General features: G+C 55.1%; 4 protein-coding genes; 3 read left to right on the forward strand and 1 right to left on the reverse strand.

Moving 5' to 3' along the window:
* Nucleotides 1–3,922: 3,922 nt before the first annotated feature.
* CHC_T00008357001 (N-acetylglutamate syntthase, MCP-like) lies at nucleotides 3,923–7,173 on the reverse strand. XM_005712987.1 is given in 4 exon segments: nucleotides 3,923–4,779; nucleotides 4,780–4,812; nucleotides 5,138–6,976; nucleotides 7,138–7,173. The coding sequence occupies 3 exon segments, from the start codon at nucleotides 7,171–7,173 to the stop codon at nucleotides 4,780–4,782; spliced, it is 1,908 nt and encodes a 635-aa protein (XP_005713044.1). The 3' UTR covers nucleotides 3,923–4,779.
* A 3,900-nt stretch (nucleotides 7,174–11,073) lies between these two features.
* On the forward strand, nucleotides 11,074–13,740 carry CHC_T00002029001 (hypothetical protein). XM_005712988.1 is given in 2 exon segments: nucleotides 11,074–13,590; nucleotides 13,591–13,740. The coding sequence occupies 1 exon segment, from the start codon at nucleotides 11,074–11,076 to the stop codon at nucleotides 13,588–13,590; it is 2,517 nt and encodes an 838-aa protein (XP_005713045.1). The 3' UTR covers nucleotides 13,591–13,740.
* Nucleotides 13,741–14,049: 309 nt separating this feature from the next.
* Nucleotides 14,050–16,715, forward strand: CHC_T00008910001 (hypothetical protein). XM_005712989.1 is given in 2 exon segments: nucleotides 14,050–16,500; nucleotides 16,501–16,715. 1 exon segment carries the CDS (start codon nucleotides 14,050–14,052, stop codon nucleotides 16,498–16,500), a length of 2,451 nt encoding a protein of 816 aa, XP_005713046.1. The 3' UTR covers nucleotides 16,501–16,715.
* Nucleotides 16,716–17,464: 749 nt separating this feature from the next.
* CHC_T00008982001 (hypothetical protein) lies at nucleotides 17,465–18,412 on the forward strand. XM_005712990.1 is given in 3 exon segments: nucleotides 17,465–17,971; nucleotides 18,088–18,153; nucleotides 18,154–18,412. 2 exon segments carry the CDS (start codon nucleotides 17,465–17,467, stop codon nucleotides 18,151–18,153), a joined length of 573 nt encoding a protein of 190 aa, XP_005713047.1. The 3' UTR covers nucleotides 18,154–18,412.
* The last annotated feature ends 897 nt before the right edge of the window (nucleotides 18,413–19,309 follow it).

Genomic DNA, 19,309 nt, shown 5'->3' on the forward strand with positions numbered 1-19,309 from the left:
GCCACAACGATGGCCCTCACACAGTGTCTTAAGAATCGGGTTGCATATCTGGTGGAGGATTTGATTTGTTGAGTCTTGATTTTCGAAAGGGAGGAGGAATGTGAAAAGGCTTTGGAGGGTAACGGGAAGCGTGTTGGGGATAGCGCGGATGTCGAGGGGACAGTGCTCATGAGAAGGGGTCGTGAGGAGGATGACAGAGATGGATACTCTGCAGTCATGAGAACGAAGGGGGAAGGATTACAGGAAGCGGTGCGGAAAGGGAGTAAAAAGAAATAGACGTCTGGGGTGTAGGATGTTTGAGCGACAACGGAGGTGGAAGGATACAGGAAGCGGTGCGGAAAGAAATCGATGGCTGGGGTGTAGGATGTTTGAGCGGAATGGTGAGATGAATAGCGGAGTGGAGTGTTTGGAAACGGTGAGACTAGGGACATGTATACATATGATGTGAAAATCAGTAGGGAGTAAGAAGAGGAGTGACAAATACAAATGGAGGTTAATGCTTGTGGCGACGAAGATGTTTCTTACTCCCCGTGCTAACGCTTAAGCGTTAGCTATTACTCGAAACCACTTTATTCGACCCCGCTTCAACCAGTGGTGGATGATAATGCAATTAGTGCATTTCCGGCTTCATCCTCGTCATCTCCGCGCAGCGGCATTTCATTGATGCGCTCAGTAGCTGTAATTACAGAAGTGGAATGCATGCCGATGTCTGACCGAGCAACATTTTTGACCTTCCCATTCTTTTCTTCCAAGGTCTTCAACGCCTGTTTCTGCAGAAGTTCCATAAACGTTTCTCGCGTGTCCGGATCTGTGCCAGGCATTGAAAAAAGCTTGATTAAAGACTGCTGCTGTTCGACTTCGAGAAACTTTTCGGAAAGTTTATTTTGCTTATGAGCCGCTTCCGCCAGTTTTTCGAATTCGTCTGCCCCACGATGTAGTGCAGCAACCTGCTTTGTAATTTACAGAGATCGCTTGTTTCCAACAGGGCGTTGTTTCGCCGCCGGAGATTTTCGGGTCACATCTGTTGTTGCGCTCTGCGGTGATTCCAAAGATTCTATATGAGTGCAATTATCAATAATATCACCTTCGGTGCTCAGGGCTGGCTGGCGACTTTGGGTCGAGACTTGATAACTTTCCTCAGATTGGCGCGCCTTTTTTGCTTTTTGACGACACGATATGATCATCTCCTAGCCATGTGTACCACGTAAAAACTCGAGAGCTGCACGCAACGAGAATGCAGTGCCGCAATCGAGAGAACTGTCACTGAAGTGTGAGTACATGTTTCCGATAGTTGAGTCTCCATTGTAAACTGGCAGAGCTGCTATCTCAACATCTCGTTCAGAGGGTGACCCTGTTGGCCCACGTGCCTTTATCGCGAATACAATGCCATCGAATTTGATGCAAGCCTATCGCGCTTTCTTGTACCTTTGTATAATGGCGTCTCCGGTTCGTTCGTAATATATGAAGCTTGAGGATTTGTTTCGTTCCTTGCTGACAATTTTTTCAAACGCCTCCCGTACCTGTGACTCATAGACGTTCGTCTTTTTACTGCGTCCTGACCTCGGGTCCTCAGATGCTGCAATGAAGGCGCGACATGCTGCCACTGTCTCACGTTCCGTCCACCCTTTTCCCGCGCCCATTGAATGGTCTTCGCGAATTGAGAGCTCCTGTTTACGCAAATTTGTTGGAGGGGTTTAGTCACATACATGCCAAGATGTGCTGGATCTCTTTTACACGGCTTCGATCTTTTTAGTATCATTGGAACTAGCGCTGTAAAGCGCGCAATTGCGCGCCATTTGTGAACCGGTGCTATGTCGCGGTTTCGATTTTAAGTTTGCTGCCGCGAGGCAGAGCCCAATATTCGCGGGAGAACATGGTGCTTGGCAAGCTTGACCGTCGAGTGTGGCGAAAAATGGCGCCAAGAGGAGAAGTGTGGATGAATTATGGGCGCAAGAGCGGGTGATGTTGCGCTTTGTGGAGCGATGGGTGTCCTTGCTGTTCAATGGCAAATGGATTGGAACCTGGAAATTTCAGGTCCAAAAATTTCTGTTTTGGACTGAGATTTCCCTCGTTCTATTCCAAAATCCAATTTGTTTCATTTTGAATTGGATTGGATGTGACGGGTGCGAGACGAAATCTGGGTCTAATCGAAAAAAATGAAATGGAACGAGAAATTGGACCCCCAGTGGCCATGCTCTAACAGGGGTTTTGTCCCAAACATAGGGGTACTTGTACGCGATATCTTGCATGCCGGTGAGGGTCGGGCATCACCACTGTGGTGATTCCTTCAACTCTTTCATTGAACTCGTCTGCTCATTCCCACTTTGCGATGCTTCCTTCTCTGCTGATTCCTTCATATGACTCCCAGTCATTCCTCTCTCATGTCGTTGGCCAACGGCACCTCCCCTTTTGCTCAGTGGTTATCACAACCACCAAGAACACTCTTGCGATACACATGCATTCTTCGCTCTGAATGCACAGCCCTCAACTATTCATAACAATCATTCACAGCCGTCGATATAGTCGCGTCTGCGCCAGCATCTTTCGAACGCCGCCTGTCCGTGCATTCGCGAACGAGAGAGACCTGGTCCGCCATATCAGGGCAGATATTATACCCCATGTGCCCTCCAGCGCCACAGGGATACGGAGAACCTTGTGGGCTTGAAAGCATGTCGCCTGATTAAATGCTGACCCCATTTATCTACGAAATTGTCGCGCATCCGATTGGGACTTCACAGTCTATGATACCTGATACCTGCGCATTGTTGTTGTTCATGCTTTGTGCAACATCACATTGAAGAAGACGCTGCCCTATAGAATGAGAGCAGCTTTTATATCGCTCAATCAGTAGATGCTAGATAATCGCATCGAGACACGGCTAGTTCCAGATATCAACATCAAGAAGAAGACACAAGAATCGCGCCACCTGTTTCAGCACATGTGAGAATCCACATTACAAGGGGAATAACGAGTTTAAGCACGACTTTAAGCAAGCAGAGTCCTGCAATGCCGCATGTGAACCGTGCGATTAATTGCAGAAAAACTGGAAGTTTGTCATGACCCAACTGCAATGAAAGTGAACAACCCCGGGAAGAGACATCGAAAGATGTAGAAATCAGGCATACGGGTGATGATACGCAACGGCGCGCAACCTTTTTTCATCTCATTGTGATGAGCCTATGTTATCCTTTCTACATCTGACGCTCTTTTCTTTTCATCTATCGCATGCCACATGCTGTTGCGCCGTTGGATGATGATGGCGGTATCGGCGGTGCTCGAGCTGGGTTTGCGCTCTCGACTCGTCGCCAAGGGAAACCTGGGCATCGTGCGCGAAGAAGCCGCTGCAGGCTCAAATCCTTCCCTGTTTAGAGAAACGCTGAAGCCCTCTGAGGCAGTAGCTTTTAATGCGAGCGCGGTCATGCGCTAACGTTTCGCTATATGATTGGACTGATAGCGGGAGGCAAGGGATGTTGGCCCTCTGTGTTGGTGAATTTCAAGCTTTCTCTCAGTTCAGCAGGCCTACGGGATGACGTTCTCGGTCGTGTAACAAAAATCCGTGAAACTCGATTGACTTGTGAAAGACATGCTTGCCACATCTGAAAGGGTGTGGAGAGAATAGGTATTGCAAGCATCTACTTTCGAGCAAGGTTTCATTGTTTCTGTGACGCCCAACAATCACAGACGGTAACGTTTCCTATTCTACGGACTCGCGGTACCCTCCTGGACAACGTATATCTGCAGGAAGCTGGACTTCGGACAAGGAAATAAATTAGACATCTTTCTAGTAGATATTAGCAATGGGAACGTGCACGAACGTGCAGTTTTTAGCGAAGAGGGATTTTGGTTGTTAATTCTCTCCAAGAGTTGTTTGTAACAAGAGCTCGTCTCCATGTAGTTAGTTCAGGGCATACAGACTTGTTAGTCGTCTATGAGCTCATGTTTTAGACCTCTAGAGTGCGGGAAGGGCTTTTTGAAAGCAAGGCTCTGGAAAGAGTTTCCTGGTAGAGGCCGAGCAGCAGGGCAATACGGACCAACTACATAATCGCTTAACCTCCGGTTGTGGAGCAGGGTCCTATAGCTATGGGTAGAAGGAGCGCACATGTACATGAATCAACACTCATGAGTGCGGACGGGTCTTAGCCTGTTCATCTCAAGAAAACATTTTCATGGAATATATGCGCTATTCATTGCGCGTGCCATACAACTTGTGTGGAGTCCACAAGCTGTGGGCTGTTTTGCGATTGCTAACCCGAATAGGTTGTTTGAGCACATCTGATCTCAATTGACGGTAACTCCATAACTCTCCCGTCATTTTCCAGTATGTAGTTCTCAGACTTCGAGAAATGCTCAAAGTTTGGTCTGTGCCTGACGTGTGATGACTCATGCGAGGGGTCCTGCGACGTGCAGTGTGGTACCGTACAGTCGTCTGCCACTGCAGACGTCTCGAGCAATGAACATGCCGTAAAGCAGCTTCTTCTTGCCCTCTTCTCCCAACTGACAAGCAGGACACGAGAAGGGAATGTAAGGGACGCTAATTACGATCTCCGATGACTACAAGCACGAAACTCATCATTGCTAAGAATAGACTTGAACGGGCCAACCAGCTGTGGCACTGACGCAAGAAATTTTGAGATGACTGGTTTGCATCGATGTTGTATGAAGTATACGTCTTCTTCGCGCGTACAGTATGGCACAAAAGCTACGCGTCCTCGGCTTTGCGTACAGGCTGCGTACGGCATCTGACAAGGAACACTCACTGCTTGGGTAGCAGTAGCGAGCTCATAAATGTTTTAGCACTTCGGCTTCATCAACCTTCAAAAATCGAGAAAAAACGCAAACGCAAGCAGAAAAGTGTCAAACGTGGTTAGTCTCGAGGCATATCAATGACAAACAGCATTGCCAACTCTCAACGAGGGGCATTCTTTGAGATTGGCTGCAGACTGTGCCGTTGAACCGACTCTGCACAGCAACTGCAACCACCATGACCAATAGAATAGCATAAAACGACATGTTCTTCGTGGCACTGACGACAATGCGTGCAAACTCCAATTCAAATAGCATCAAATGACAAGGATCGACCTTCCATGACTTGAATCTACTTTTGGAACTACTTCCCAATGATGTATCTGTTACGTACCGCTCGGCTTCCCTCAAGCAGCTTGTGGAAGATTTTCGATTTTCTACTCTTGTCGTACTTCTCCTGTCTGGTCTTGGGCAACTCCTCGACTGCGACTTCAGAAAATCCACGCTCCTTGAACCAATCAAAGCTTTGAGTCGACAAGATGATGAGATGCCTGACGCCCATGTCGAAAGCCATCCGTTCCGTGAATCCCAACATGGCGTCTCCCTTTCCAAGCTTCCGGTAGTCTCTGTGCACAGCAAGGCACCCCAGCTCTGCCCACAGCGGATCCCCTTCAAGTTTTGCTAGCGACATGCAGGCAATAATCATTCCATCCCGCTCGATCACTACAAATTGTTCGATATCCCGTTCGATCGTCGTCCGCGGACGGTGCTTCAGAATACCTTGCTCCTCGAGCGGTTTAATGATTCCCTCGAGGCCGCTGACGTCTGATAATCGCGCTCTCCGAAAGCCCTCATACAAGTCTCTTGAAACCATGAGCCCCACTCCATCGCGATGGAACACCTCCATGAGGAGCACGCCATTCAGAAAGCGATTCAAAATATGCGCTCGACGAACGCCCTTGTTGAGCGCGTTCACCGAATACTTGAGAGCCTTTCTAAAGTCTGGGGGCAGCCCCCCCGCTCGCAGTCGCAAAAATCTCTCAGCGGACTTGAGCGTCAAGTTTGGAATCGTATGATCCGAGCGCGTATCGAACAAAGTCTCGCCATTCCCCATGAAAATCAACTTTTCCGCATTCAGCTGACCCGCGCATTCCGACGCCACTTCCTCAGAGCAACAATTAAAGTGCTGCCCCGACGGCGAGCTCCCTATATTGGGAATGACAACAATGTCGCCCTGATCCAGGCGGCGATTAATAGACTCGACGTCAATGCGCCTAACCTTACCTGAAAAGCCAAAGTCCTCGCCCTCAATAATACCGACCGGCTGGGCCGAAAAGAAGCTGCCGCTGACAATGCTGATGCGACTAGCACTAGGCATATTGGTAACTCCCCTAGCGAGCGTGGCCTCAACCTCGAATCGCATGCTCCCCGCGAGCTCCTTGACGATCTGCAATGTGCGGGCATCCGTGACGCGAATGCCGTCGACGAACTTGGTGGGCATCCTCTCCGTGGCCAGGCGGCGGTTGACTTGCATCTGGGGGCCGAGAACGAGCACGAGCTTGATACCGACGATGCGCATGAGGGCGATATCCTCCATGACGGAGGCGAACAGACTCTCCTCCAGCAACGCACCCGGCACATGAATAACAAAGACCAGGCCCTGATGAGCGTTAATGTAGGGCGAGGACATGCGAAATGTGTCGACAAAGGCCTGCTCGACGCGGGGGGCGAAGAAGTTGTGATCGCCGGCGCAGATGCGCGTGGACACGCCGTCGGCGGAGAACGGCGACGCGGCGGATTCGTTGCGGTTGTCGAGCAGGGCGTTGAACTTGCTGGTCAAATTCCAAGAGGGTGGGTTTGTGGTGCACCACTCGAGGGCCTCTGCGGGATATGAGAGGCCGTCGAAGAACATCTCGTCGACGTCCTCATCAGTATGGTTGTGGCCGTGTTGGCGGTGTTCGCGAGCGCCACCGCCGTTGTTGGGCGGGGGCTCGTCGGGGGTGTAGTGGCCGTTGGAGCTGGCGTGGCCATTCAGAGAGGCGCGGACGGTGCGGTGGTGCACGAGGAGAGACGGGGCGGCGGGGGAGGAGAGGGTGCGACGGGCGCGGGTGAAGGTGGAGTGGAAGGGAGGGAGGGCGAAGGTCAGCGGGGGGGTCCTTTCTTTGGGTAGGGACATGGCGTGGGGTAGGGTGGTTGAGTGGGTGGTGATGAAAGGGAGGTAGGGAGGTTTCCGCTGAGTTGGGGAGGCGCAGACGGAAGAGGCGAAGGGTTTCACCAGGATGAGGATGACATCGGAGGGAAACGAGGGGAGTTAAAGGTAGGAGAGGTGTGTTTCCCTTCACTTGAGCGAGGCGTCCAGGGCGGGGGTGGTCATAAATGGGCGGGGTGCGACACTGTTGCCGTCTTTGATGCAGTGGAGCTGTTTGCCATGGAATGGAATGATATATATATGCGAGGCTTGGAAGATGGTGACGAGGTTGCAGATTGTAAATGGGGAGTTGGGCGTGGGCCGTCGCAGAGATTTGTTTATTTGATACTGTAGATTCTTCCTGTGCGGCTGGCAACTTTGGGACCTCCACTTGGCGAGCGCGCAGTGGGCGTGCGGGGGGGCGGAGCCTGCTGCTCCACCGCAGCTGCACGTGTGCCGATGGCTGTCACACGGGGTGCCGTGGCACTCGACGGACACTGTGCACCAGTTCTAGCTGGAGTCTAGCTCCATGGCTTTGCCTGCCACGGTAGGATAGATAGGATACCGCCTCGCGAGCGAGACGCATATATTGAAAAAAGCAGGGACTCTGCATCCATCGCGTGCATCCATCGCGTGTATCCATCGCGTGTATCCATCGCGCGCATCCATCGCGCGCATCCATCGCACATCGATAAATATCAACACTTGGGGACACTTTGGATGATATTTTTTTGTGGGCTGGCCATTCGCTTGCCCGGATTTTGCCCTCATCCACGGTTGGGGCAAATGCTGATGGCCCACTCCAGTGGAGGAAGGAGATTGAGCAGTCGAGCAATCTCGTTTCTTATCTCGAGTGTTGGTATGCATTACGATTGGCGTTGTACGGGGCGGTTTCTGTGGTTGCCGTTGCCGGTGAGGGCGTTTCAGCGTCGTCGGGAGCGCGCATACAGATCAACCAAAGCAGCGGAAGCTACAGTACAGTACTCAGAACCTTTTTAACGCATCACCAATCACAAGGTGAAAGGCCGGACTGCCCACGCAGCACATTGTGGCTCACTCGTGGACACGAAAGTGGCAAATCACCACAAAACAGCCTATTTTACGTACTGTACGGCATCGCATTTGTCCGAACGTCGCGTGCACGTCGCCTCAATTCGCGACAGCGACTGAGTGCGTCATACATCCCGGTAGACAGCCACAGCGCTTTGTGCGCACTAGGGTTTTACGAGGGTTTTACGAGGGTTTTACGGCCACCCTTTACTGAACTCTACCCGCGCCGCAAGGGACAAGAGCCGACTGCCTACACAGGGCTTGCACCCCAGATAATATCCAAATCTGGCGACTCGAACCATACACTTACAGTAGTTCGAGATGCATATGAATTTCTCGATGTGGCCATGCTTGAGGTATGAAAAGGGGAGGATACTAAGCATCATGCTTAGTATGGTACTGAACTACAGTTGGCACTCCGGTGCATTATTTAAGTCGGCGGCGACGGCCGTTCTGTGACCTCGCGCCCTCCGGGTTGTCGCAGTATAGCATGGTCAAGAGTCGTACTCTACTGTGCTCGCCCCTCGGCCGAGGTTCCGGCGCTGGCGGCCCCTGCCGCCACAGCAGCAGCAGGGCCTAATGCGTGTGACGATGGAGGGGCGGCGTCGGACGAAACTAATGACCACTACTGTACAGTACGTGGTCTCGGCGCTAGCCGGGATCTACAAGGGTGAGCGCGGTTTGGTAGCCCGAGTAAACTTTACATTTCTCTAACTCTCTTTTGCTTTTCTCGGGACCAGATCGACAGAATTAAGAGTTTTCCTCGCAGGGACCCCTGGCAGGGACCCCTGGCAGGGACCTCGTCAGATTTGGAGGACGTCTCCCGTGGACATGACGACTACACTGATTTTGGATCACCAAATGAGATTCAGAATTCCAATCCAAAACCCTACGTACTGTACAGTGCGCATTGAAAGTTTAAGGACACCCGCCAGGCTTCCAGTTTTCACATCAAGACAAAAGGTACTGTAGAGTAGCGACCAGTAGCTCACACCAAGGGGCAGAGAAAGTAGAGAACCAGCATATTGGAGGTATCCTTACCCGTTCTTCGTTAGATTTGATGTGCTCCCTTGAGTGCGAATCTGTACAGTGTAGGCCTTTTTCAGAGAGCGAAAACTGAAAGTTTCACGGGTGTCCCTAAACTTTCAGTGCGCAATGCCGAAATAGGGAGCTTTGTGCTCCAGATATCGTAGTACCTCCAGTATAAATTCTGAAACTTGTCCACAACTGACTATGATGTCCCCACTTTACCCCCCTTCCCCGCCTTGCCAATTCTCGTACACCACGTTTAGTTAGCGAACTTCCCACTGGTCCGCTCACCATATTCCCCACCTCACGCGCGCTTCCGCTTCAAGTAGAGTCGCGTCCTGGGCCGCGAGTTCACCCTGAGCGGCTGCTGCCCCCGCACGCGATTCCCCCTAGCCCTTCGCCTTGGTACGTCTGCACCCGGCAACCTGCAGAACCTCCCTGTCCGTGGGCTCCTAACATTATAGCTCCGGCCCGCGGCTTCGGGCGTATGCATGTAAGGCCCGAGCGGCAGGCTGTCCGACTCCGACGGGCTAGCCGACCTTGGCGCACGCCCCCCTTGTGTTGCCAAGGGGTGCGTGCAAATCATGCTGGGCTCGCCGAACAGACTGTCCCCTGTTGACGATGACGGCCTTTCCCCTTCGCGCTCCTCGCTCTGGTGTGACTCAGACGTGGATGACGGGGGGCGATTCCCGCGGTCGTCTGAGGCTTCGCGCAGAGACGTCGGGCGTGGGCGGTTAGCGACACGCAGCGCGTACAGGTCGTCCGCATGAGATATGCGGGCCTCTGCCTGCCGTGTAGGTCTTCTCATGCGGCCGCGTCGGGTTGTGCGTACGATCGGTAGCACAAGTGGGATGCTCCACCGCGGCTTCTCCTTCTCCGGCACATGCGCTGCCTCCTCCCCTTGCCGGCGTGCCTCTCGCGCGAAGCCGGCAACGGCCGCGCGAAGCGTGGCGGCGGTGGCTTTGGCCGCGTTGGTGAGGCTGAGTCTGACGCGGTCCTCGACGGCGGCGACCATCTCCCCAGCGCTGCGGTCCAACTGACGCTGGACGAGCGTCTCCAGTGCGGCTCTGTCCTCCTCGCGGCGGGTGATGCGGTCCTTCTCGCGCTGGCGCGTCGCTTCGTCCCGCTCCCTCAGGTCCTCCCGGACGCTCTCGCACACGCCCTGCAGGCGCGCGAGCTCGCGGCCGACCTGCTCGTGCCTCTCCGCGGCGCTGCTTTCCGCGCGCGCGACGGCGTCGTGCAGGCGCGAGAGGTGGGCGTCGACGGCGTGGATATCTGCGCGCACCGCCTCGTACCGCGCGAGGACTTTGGTGTCGCGCTCGTGATGGCGGAAGGCTGCGCCGGCGCGCGAGGCGGGCGGGGCGGGACGCGCGGCGGTCTGCTGGTTCCAGCGCGCTGCTGCAGAGGAGAAGGGCGGAGTTGGTGTCGCGGCGGAGGGGAGCGACGTCTTCTCGAAGGCGGGAGGAACGGAGCGCGTCGCTTGGCGCCGCCAGCCCAAAGCGTGCGCTTGCTGCGAGGAGCCGAACGGCTCCCAGCCCGAACTGCTGGGGAAGGACGCGCTCATGTGGGGGCGCGGGGCGGGGGGAGGGAGGCGGGGACGGGAAGGGGGGGCATTGCGATGGTGGTGTGGGTTGCAGTTGCGTGTGGATGGGGGGGCGAGGAGGAGGGTCAAGCGAAAAGGTGGGAGGTTCCGGTTGAGGTGGGGCGGGGATGTACGGCCATTGCGTCTGGCGCATGCACAACCCAGCGGGGACAGGCTGTCCTTTCCAGAAGCCTCCAGAGACGCGTGGCCGCGCATCATTGGTGCTACCGCGAGATCAAACCGCTAACGGACGACGGGTGGACCGCGCCGTGAAAATGTGCGAATTTTTTGCCGCCGCGATGCGTGCGCCGTCAGCCCGCTCGAGATTGACTCGTCGCTGCGCGAGCGTTTAAGCCCAAGGCGCCGCTCCTCCGATCCCCGTCGGCGTCCTTGGCATCACCCGCAACCACCACCCCATTCGCTTCTCTCCTTTCCGCCAGCCGCCCGCGTCCCCGCCACCTTTGCCGACTATTCGCCCATCATGTCTGCCTTCGTCCCCGCCACGCCGGTCGCCGCGCAAGCCCCCGTGCTGCTGCGCCGCTCGGCCTTTGCCTGCCCCGCTTCGACGACGCGCTTGCATGCCGCCGTCAGCCGCCGGTGCCGGCTCGCGCCCGCGCCGCGCATGATGGCCGAAGCTTCCGCGGAGACTGAAGCGCCGCCCGCGGAGGAGAAGTTCGAGTTCCAGGCGGAGGTGTCGCGCGTTATGCACCTGATTATCAACTCGCTGTACTCGAACAAGGACATCTTCTTGCGGGAGCTGGTCAGCAATGCGTCTGACGCCTGCGATAAGAAGAGGTTTCTCGCTCTTAGCTCTGGCACGGATGGCGGGCAGCCGGAGGTCTTTGTCAAGGCCGATAAGGAAAAGGGCACTATTACTGTCGAGGATTCGGGTATTGGTATGACCAGACAGGAGCTGATTAATAACTTGGGATCAATCGCTACGTCGGGCACTTCCAAGTTTGTTGACGCTCTCGGAGAGAACGGCAGCGGGGATATGAATCTCATTGGCCAGTTCGGTGTTGGCTTCTACTCAGCCTATTTGGTGTCTGATAGTGTCCAGGTTGTCACTAGGTCGTATACTGATCCTAATGCGAAGCAATATCGGTGGGAGTCAGATGCCGAGAACTCATTTATCATCAGAGAAGACGACTCCGAGCCGTTTAAGAATGGCTCGGGCACCAGGATCATTCTGCATGTCAAGGAGGGGTGCAAGGAGTTTTTGGAAAACTACAAGTTGGAAGAGTTGATGAAGCGTTACTCAGAGTTTATTCAATTCCCAGTGTATTCATGGGCATCTCGCACAGAGTATGATGAGGTGCCGGACGGTGATGAGAAGGATGCCGAGGGCAAGCAGAAGATGAAGCGCGAGCCGCGGACAGTTGAGGAATGGTCCCAGGTGAATAAGCTGAAGCCCTTGTGGATGAGGAAGCCCAAAGAGATCAGTAGTGATGAGTACAGCGCCTTCTACAAGACCATCACAAAGGACTTTTCAGATCCTCTCGCGCACACGCACTTCGCTGTTGAGGGTGATGTTGAGTTCCGCGCTTTACTGTTCTGCCCCAAGACGCTGCCGTCTAACCTTCGGCAAAACATGTTTGGAGATCAGGGCAGCTTGCTCAAGCTGTACGTGAAGAGAGTCTTCATTTCGGACAAGTTCGAGGACCTGCTACCGCGCTGGTTGGTCTTCATTAAGGGTGTCATTGATAGCGAGGATTTACCGCTCAACGTCAGTCGAGAAATTCTGCAGAAGAGCAGAGTTCTCCGCATCATATCGAAGAGGCTGGTGCGCAAGTCCGTCGACATGTTCAAGGCGGTCAAAGCGAGAGACAACAACGATTTCGAGGACTTCTGGGCTCAATTTGGGCGGTACATCAAGGCAGGTATCATTGAAACCGATGACCACACGGATGACTTAATGAAGCTCGCCCTATGGCCGTCCACTCAAAGCCAGGAGAAGTTGACGGATCTTGATGGATATGTTTCCCGAATGAAGGAGAGTCAGAAGGATATCTACTTTGTGGCCGCTGATTCAAGAGCGGCCGGGGAATCGGCACCAGCGATGGAGAGGCTTCGCAAGCACGGTTACGAGGTACTGTTCCTGACTGAACCGGTGGACGAGATGACAGTGCAGAAGGTGATCACTTTCAAGACCAAGCGCAATGCTGACGACAAGGACGACACCATGTTCAAGTTTGTGGACGTGACCAAGGACGATCTGGATCTTGGCGAGCTCAAGTCCGACGAGGAGAAGAAGGAGGACAAGGCGCTGGTCGAGGAATACAAGGCGGTGGTGGAATACTTCCAGAAATTGCTCAGCGACAAGGTCGGTAAGGTGCAGGTGAGCGACCGCCTAACTGAATCGGCGTCAACGATCACGCAGTCTTCGTTTGGTATTTCTCCGACCATGGAGAGGTACATGAAGGAAGTTGGGTCCGCAAATCTCAACGACCCTGGGATGTCGGGCTTTATGGTCAAGTCTCGGACGCTGGAGATCAACCCCAAGCACCCAATCGTGAAGGACATCAAGACGCAGATGGAAGGCGCAGCCGGCGGAGACGAGGACCAGCTGAAGCAAACATGCACACTGGTCTACGAGCTGGCGTTGCTGACGGCCGGATATCCATTGGATGACACGGCGGTGTTCGCCAGACGCGTGAGCTCGTTAGTGTCGCCAAATATCGCAGCGCCGGAGGTAGTGGTGCCGGATCCGGAACAAGCGGCGCCATCGCTCAATGATGAGATGGCCGATTTGACACAGGAGGATATGCAAAGGAACCTGAACGAACAACTGGAGAAGATGGGGGCCAACGTGGACGTGCTAACCGACCAGGCCAGGGGGGACACGGAGACTATTGACGCGGAGACCATTGACACGGAGAGTATTGACACGGAGAGTATAGACACGGAGGCTAAGGCGACAGAGGTGGCAGAGAGCGGGGATGGGGAGGGGCAGGGGGAGGAGAAGGTTAAAAAGGCTGAGACGGAAGTTGTAGAGTGAGGTAGACGGGGAGCAACTTTTGAATGACAGAGTTTTGGTAGACTAGAGCGGGTGAGAGTAAAAACTCGTAAGGCGGTAAATTTCGTCATCATCAGGCTCTCATGAATAAGACGTGTCTCTGTATCGAGACGATTTGGTTGCGCTGTGGCAGTTCCCGCGTTGTGGTCACACAAGACCGGCCACTGGCCTGTAATTGTAGCGCCAGCGTCGTAATTACATGTGGCACCAAGCCCCAAAAAGTACCGTTTTCCGTCTGCGTATAATTTGATCCTTGTGATCAACCTCGCTTCTCAGTAACCCTCCCGCCCTGCTGCACATCCGTCCGCACCCTTGCTTCCCGCCAAACCCACCGTGTCCGCACCAGCACTTCCGCCTCCCGCCTACCCCGCCACTAGGATCATGTCCAGCCGCGATGCCCAGGTCCAGCTCAATGACCTGGAGGAGGAGGAGGCCCGCATCATGCGCGAGCTGCGCGACCTCGACCAGAAGGCCGAAGCGGAGACCGAGGCCAAACGCCGTCGTCAAGAGTCTCTCAAAGGCGACCCCGAGACCGCCCTCTCCCAACTCCTGCTCGAATGCGAGAAGGAAGTCCGCGACGCGAAGGCCTACATTGCAGATAACGGGCCCCCCCTCAAGATTGTCCGCGTCCGCACCGGCGAGACGGCTCCCAAGGGCGCCACATACCTCTCGCGCCCCAAGAACACCGGTGTCGACTTCACCGTCCCGCTTGCCACCAAGGCCTACACCGACATTGTCAAGAGGCCCATTTTTTTGAACCAGATCAGGGACAAGATCAAGGCCAAGGGCTACGCGGCGTCCGAGGACTATCTCGAGGATATGCGCCTGCTCGCGCGAAACACGGCCGCGTTTAACAAGGGGCCCAAGCTCTCTTGGGTTGTTCAGCACGCTCGCTTCTTGCTCGAGGCTGCGGAGGACTCCGTCACCGCCCGCCGCCGTCTGTTTTACGACGTCGAGGATACCCTACGTCAGCATAGCATCTCCAGGCAGAAGGCCGGCAGCTCACTCCAGTCGGTCGGAAAGCGAAAGCGCGCCTCCGCGGGGACCGCTATGGACACCAATGGCGATTCGAAGGGCTTTCCCACCGTGGGCACCACCATCGAGCTGTACTGGCCAAACTACAGAAAGTGGTTTGCGGCCACGATTCAGGCGTGCCAAGGCGCAAACGTGCACGTCGTGTACGACGAGGATGGTACCGACCAGTGGGTCAATCTTGAGCATGGGCTTAAGTGGCGTGTGAAGGCATCGCGGGGCGGCTCTGCCAAGGGGAAACGCGGCGCGGCGAGGCATGTAGAGACGCCGGCCACTAAAAAAAGGAAAGCCGCAGCGGCGCAGCATGATATGCCGGTTCTTGTAAGTGGGGGGGCTTCGCGGGATGACTTCCACGCGTTTAGTACCGAGGTACGATCCATGGTGGACGATTTGAGGGACACTATCACGTTGAGACTGTCGCGACACTTGTCGGCCGTGGAGCGCTCTGTGCATCGATCGGACCATTTGCAACGCGTTTTGCTGGCTGTTGATGATACGCGCAGCGATATGAAGGTGTTTATGGAGCAAGTGGACATGCGAGTTGCAGGCATAGAACGATTGCTAGCCAAGGTGCAAGTTGCCAGTCCCAAGGGCAACGTGGAGCCGGTAGAGGTCCAAGACGTGGAAGCTGTTCAGGACAAGGCGAAATCAGTCAGTAAAGAGGGCGGAGAGGAAGACCTTCAAGAGATGCATGATAAATCGCCAAAACCGGAGGTTGAAGAGGTCATTGAGATTGATGATGCCTCCGCGGATAGGCCGGATGATGTCCAGTTGGTCAAGAGCGAAAAGGCCGCTGCCTCCAAGCCGGTGGAGACCGACGACCTAACCCCTTCCAAGAACGACCACGACTCTGAAACCAGCCCAAAGAGAGCCACTGCCGAACCGGATACAGAGCCAAAAGATGCCGAAGGTGCGGCCAAGGCAGGGGGGGATGAATCTCCTGATAAACCGAAACCGTCAAGCGATCAAGAGGAGGACGAGGAAGAAGTGAGACCTCCAGCTGAAAAGGAGCCAACCAAAAAGAAACCAGGAGAAGAAAAACCCGTTGTCGAAGATGAGACATCAAAAGCTGGCCAAGGGGATGGGGAAGCGGAAGCTAGGGAAGCAGATGCCGAGAATGCGGAGCCCATGGAAGTAGAGCCCAAGACGCAAAGGAATAAGAATGTTGTTGAGAGGGATCCAGAATCAACTGTCGTTCCAGAAGTTCGCTCAAGTGGGTCAAAGCCTGTTGAGAAGGATGGATCAGGGATGGCTGTGATGAATGACATTGACGAGTCGGAATCCAAGGACGAACCTCGCGGGGACGTTTCAAAGGATGATGGCGAAGGAAAGGCCAAGGAAGTGTCGGGCAGTGACAAGAAGGCAGTCACCGAAGCAGAGGCTGTCAAAAAGGATAGATTGGCAGCGGCAGGCAAGACGCTGACCCATAAGAAAGTGCCACGACGGGAGAAGGACGCTGAGGAATCGAGCGACGCATCCGATGGGTCGGATGATTCTGACGGTTCTGACAGCTACTCGAGTTCAGATGAGGATGAGCCTGCAAGTGGTGAAAAAAAGGTCAGTGAAAAAGCCTCTGCTGACGTCGGAGGAAAGAAACCGCTGGAAGTACGACAGAAAGTTGATGTGTCCGTCGAAGACGATGGGTCAGGGAGCGACGAAGTGGGCTCAAAGCAGCCGGAAAAGCAACAGCCCGAAAAGCATCAGCCAGAAGAGCAACCGTCCGAAGAGCAACCGTCGGAAGAGCAACAGCCGGAGAAGAAACAGCCGGAAGAGCAGCAGCCGGAAAAGCAAATAGAAGGATTGAACAAGACGCGGACGGAGGAAGAGGAGGATGAGAAAATGACTGAGGCACCATCCTAAGGCAAAGCCTCGCCGGAGGAAGGAGATCAGAGGGGCAAGGTGACGGAAGATAAGGACAGTGCAGACGGGTCAGGGTCTAACATGGACGTTGAACCTGCGTCCTAAGGTATTCGGCCTCTGTGTAGAGGCCAGACATCAAGAGAAGGGGATGGTATCGCATGTAGCTCGGGGTTTCGTAGAGCGAGAAAGCGATAAGTAAACTAACCATTAACTAACTCTTCATGGAATACTGAGGCGGAACACTTTTCCACTGTGCCATCAGCCACGACGAGGGCAACTCACTCGTGTCTTAATCCGTAGCCTTCGCGGTGCGAATTGTTGGCCTACACAGCATGACGCGAATGGAACATACAGGTGATTCAAACTTCGCATACAAGGAACAAGAAGGCAGGTGAAGTCATTGCTACAGTTTTTGTTTGACAACCGACCGCGTGCTTTCCCAAATCCGTTGCTCGGCGACGAAGATTCGGTTTGTAAACACATGATCTCGCAATGCTTTCTTATAACTCTACGATTAGCTTGAATGGGCATTTCAGCAATCGGATCACACCACGGAAGCGCGGCCTGGTTGTGAACGGAGCGTTTTACTTCTACTGTACCGAAATGTCGACGAATGCATGCAAGGAATGGGCGATTCTCGGCGAGACCACGGCAAGGAGATGTTGACAGGAGATTTAAATCTACAGACTGATTTGAAATCTTCGCATGTTCCAAGGCCGTTGCCGTCAGGGCAGGATGTCGGTTTCCATGAATAACTGGAGGGGAATATTCCGATCCAGTACTTCTGGGAGGGCGACGCTGGATGTGACCACCTTTCGAACTGAAACGGTATGCTTCAAATTTACGTGTTAGGAGGCTTTCAACCCAAAACAGTCTCATTTTTACGCCTAGTCATGTAGTGTGATGTGGCCCCCACATAATTCCTCCCCACTACAATTTCGAAACCGAACCAGCATTCCTCGCAATGTGGCGCACCCGCCTCTCTCGCACATGGGACTGGCTGCGTTCGCGCAAGCTCGTCGGCGAGGACGAACACCATTTCTTTTACACTGAGTTCATCGCCTCTGACAAGCCCGAGCGGCGCTATGTCGAGTACAAAGACCAGAACATCACGCACTCCTCCGACCGCATGGCCATCGAATGGTGGAGCTGGCTGCACAACCGGCGCGATGAAACCCCAACTTGCGAGGAGCTGGCCATGTCGGAAGCGAACCAGCAACGCCTCGCGCAGAAGGTCGCCATCCTTGAAGCAGAGGACGAGAAGCAGAGGCTCAGGCAGTTTGCGGGCGGCCAGCCGTTGCAAGCGGCTGAGGAGGAGGCCAGGGCGAGGCGCAGGAAGGAGGCCATGATGAGGCTGACCAATGCCGCTTCCCCGTCGGATGCGGCGGTGGCGTCGGGAATGTCGCAAGGGGGGGCGGCTGTGAAAGCCAGTGGCGAGGGAGGGGCGATGAATCCCGAAGAGAACCCAACGGTAAGGGTAACGAGAGAGCGCTCCAGTGCAATGCGGGAGGAAGAAAGATGTCAACTAACGTTTTGATGGTTTTATGCGCAACGGCTTGCACTCTTTGCACTCTTTGCACTGCACAGGGCTCGGGAGAGGACTTTCAGCCGGGCTCATGGCAGCCCGCTGCGACGAAAAGAAGAGGGAGCTAGTATGGAATTAAAGGCTATACTGCACTAGGCGGAGCGGCGCGATGCGTGGTTGGTCATAGACACGGATGTCTCCTTCTACCGGTCGCGCCTTGTGCCGAAAACTACACTGACATGTGCACCCTATCGCGAAATACCTGGCGCACCGCACGTCACACCCCAACATCTCGCAGTCAGCCACGCTTTCCACGTTGTTTAAACAGGCTCATCCTCGTTGCTCTCCTTGTCGCTTCCCCGGGTCTCCCCTTCTCCCTCCTCGTGGTCCTTCCCAACCAGCTCGTTCAAAATCCTAACAACATCCCTAACATAAGCCGACCCCTCTCCTGCGTCCCCACCCTCACAGACGTCCGCCATCGCTTCCCCATGCAGTATCGTCCTGTACTTCCTCCTCCTCTCCCGATCCGCCTCGCCCACATCAAAAACGGCACTTCGATCCCTACCCCCACCACCGAACCAGTCTGTGACAAATTCAACGTGCTCCATGCCGTCATACACGAGAAGCTCAGCATCCAACCCCCGTTCCCGCAACGCCGCCGCAAATCGAATGGAGCTATAGCACGGCACGACGGTATCGCACGAGCTCGTGACGACATAAGTCCTCGGGAAGAGGGCGCCCCCCTGTCCCGCCTTGGCGGGCGGCAGCCGCAAGTTGGTCGCTGGCAGCTGCCCCTCCAGGACGGCGGGCCTCTGGCGCAAGCCCGGCACCTCGTACAAGGGGGTGCGCATTGTCTCCGCCACGCAGGTCGGCGAGGTGACGATGAACTGGCGTGGGTCGGCGTCTGCGCGCGCGGCCGGGAGCATGGGGGAGACCTCTGCGACGCCCCTGCGTGCCTCGAACAAAAAGTGGTGCATGAGATGGTACGGCCCTGCAGATGCGATGAGGAGGTCCGCGAGCGGGGGCGCGGGCGCGTCCTCCTCCGCGGCGCGCAGGAGGGCCAGGGCGGCGAGGTGTGCGCCGGAGGAGTGTGCGAGGACGGCGAGCGGGCGGGCGGGGAAGAGGGCGCGGGCTCTGCGCAGGGCGGCGGCGACGTCGGCGTGCTGGCCGCGCATACAGGCGGCCGGGTACAGGCGGTACGAGAGGACGAGGACGGTGGCGTCGGTGCGGCGCACGAGCGCGCGGGCGAGGTGTGCGTACTGCGACGCGTGGCCCGAGCCCCAC

This window comes from Chondrus crispus, genomic scaffold, assembly GCF_000350225.1.
Source record: "Chondrus crispus Stackhouse genomic scaffold, scaffold_122, whole genome shotgun sequence".
Classification (NCBI taxonomy): Eukaryota; Rhodophyta; class Florideophyceae; order Gigartinales; family Gigartinaceae; genus Chondrus; species Chondrus crispus.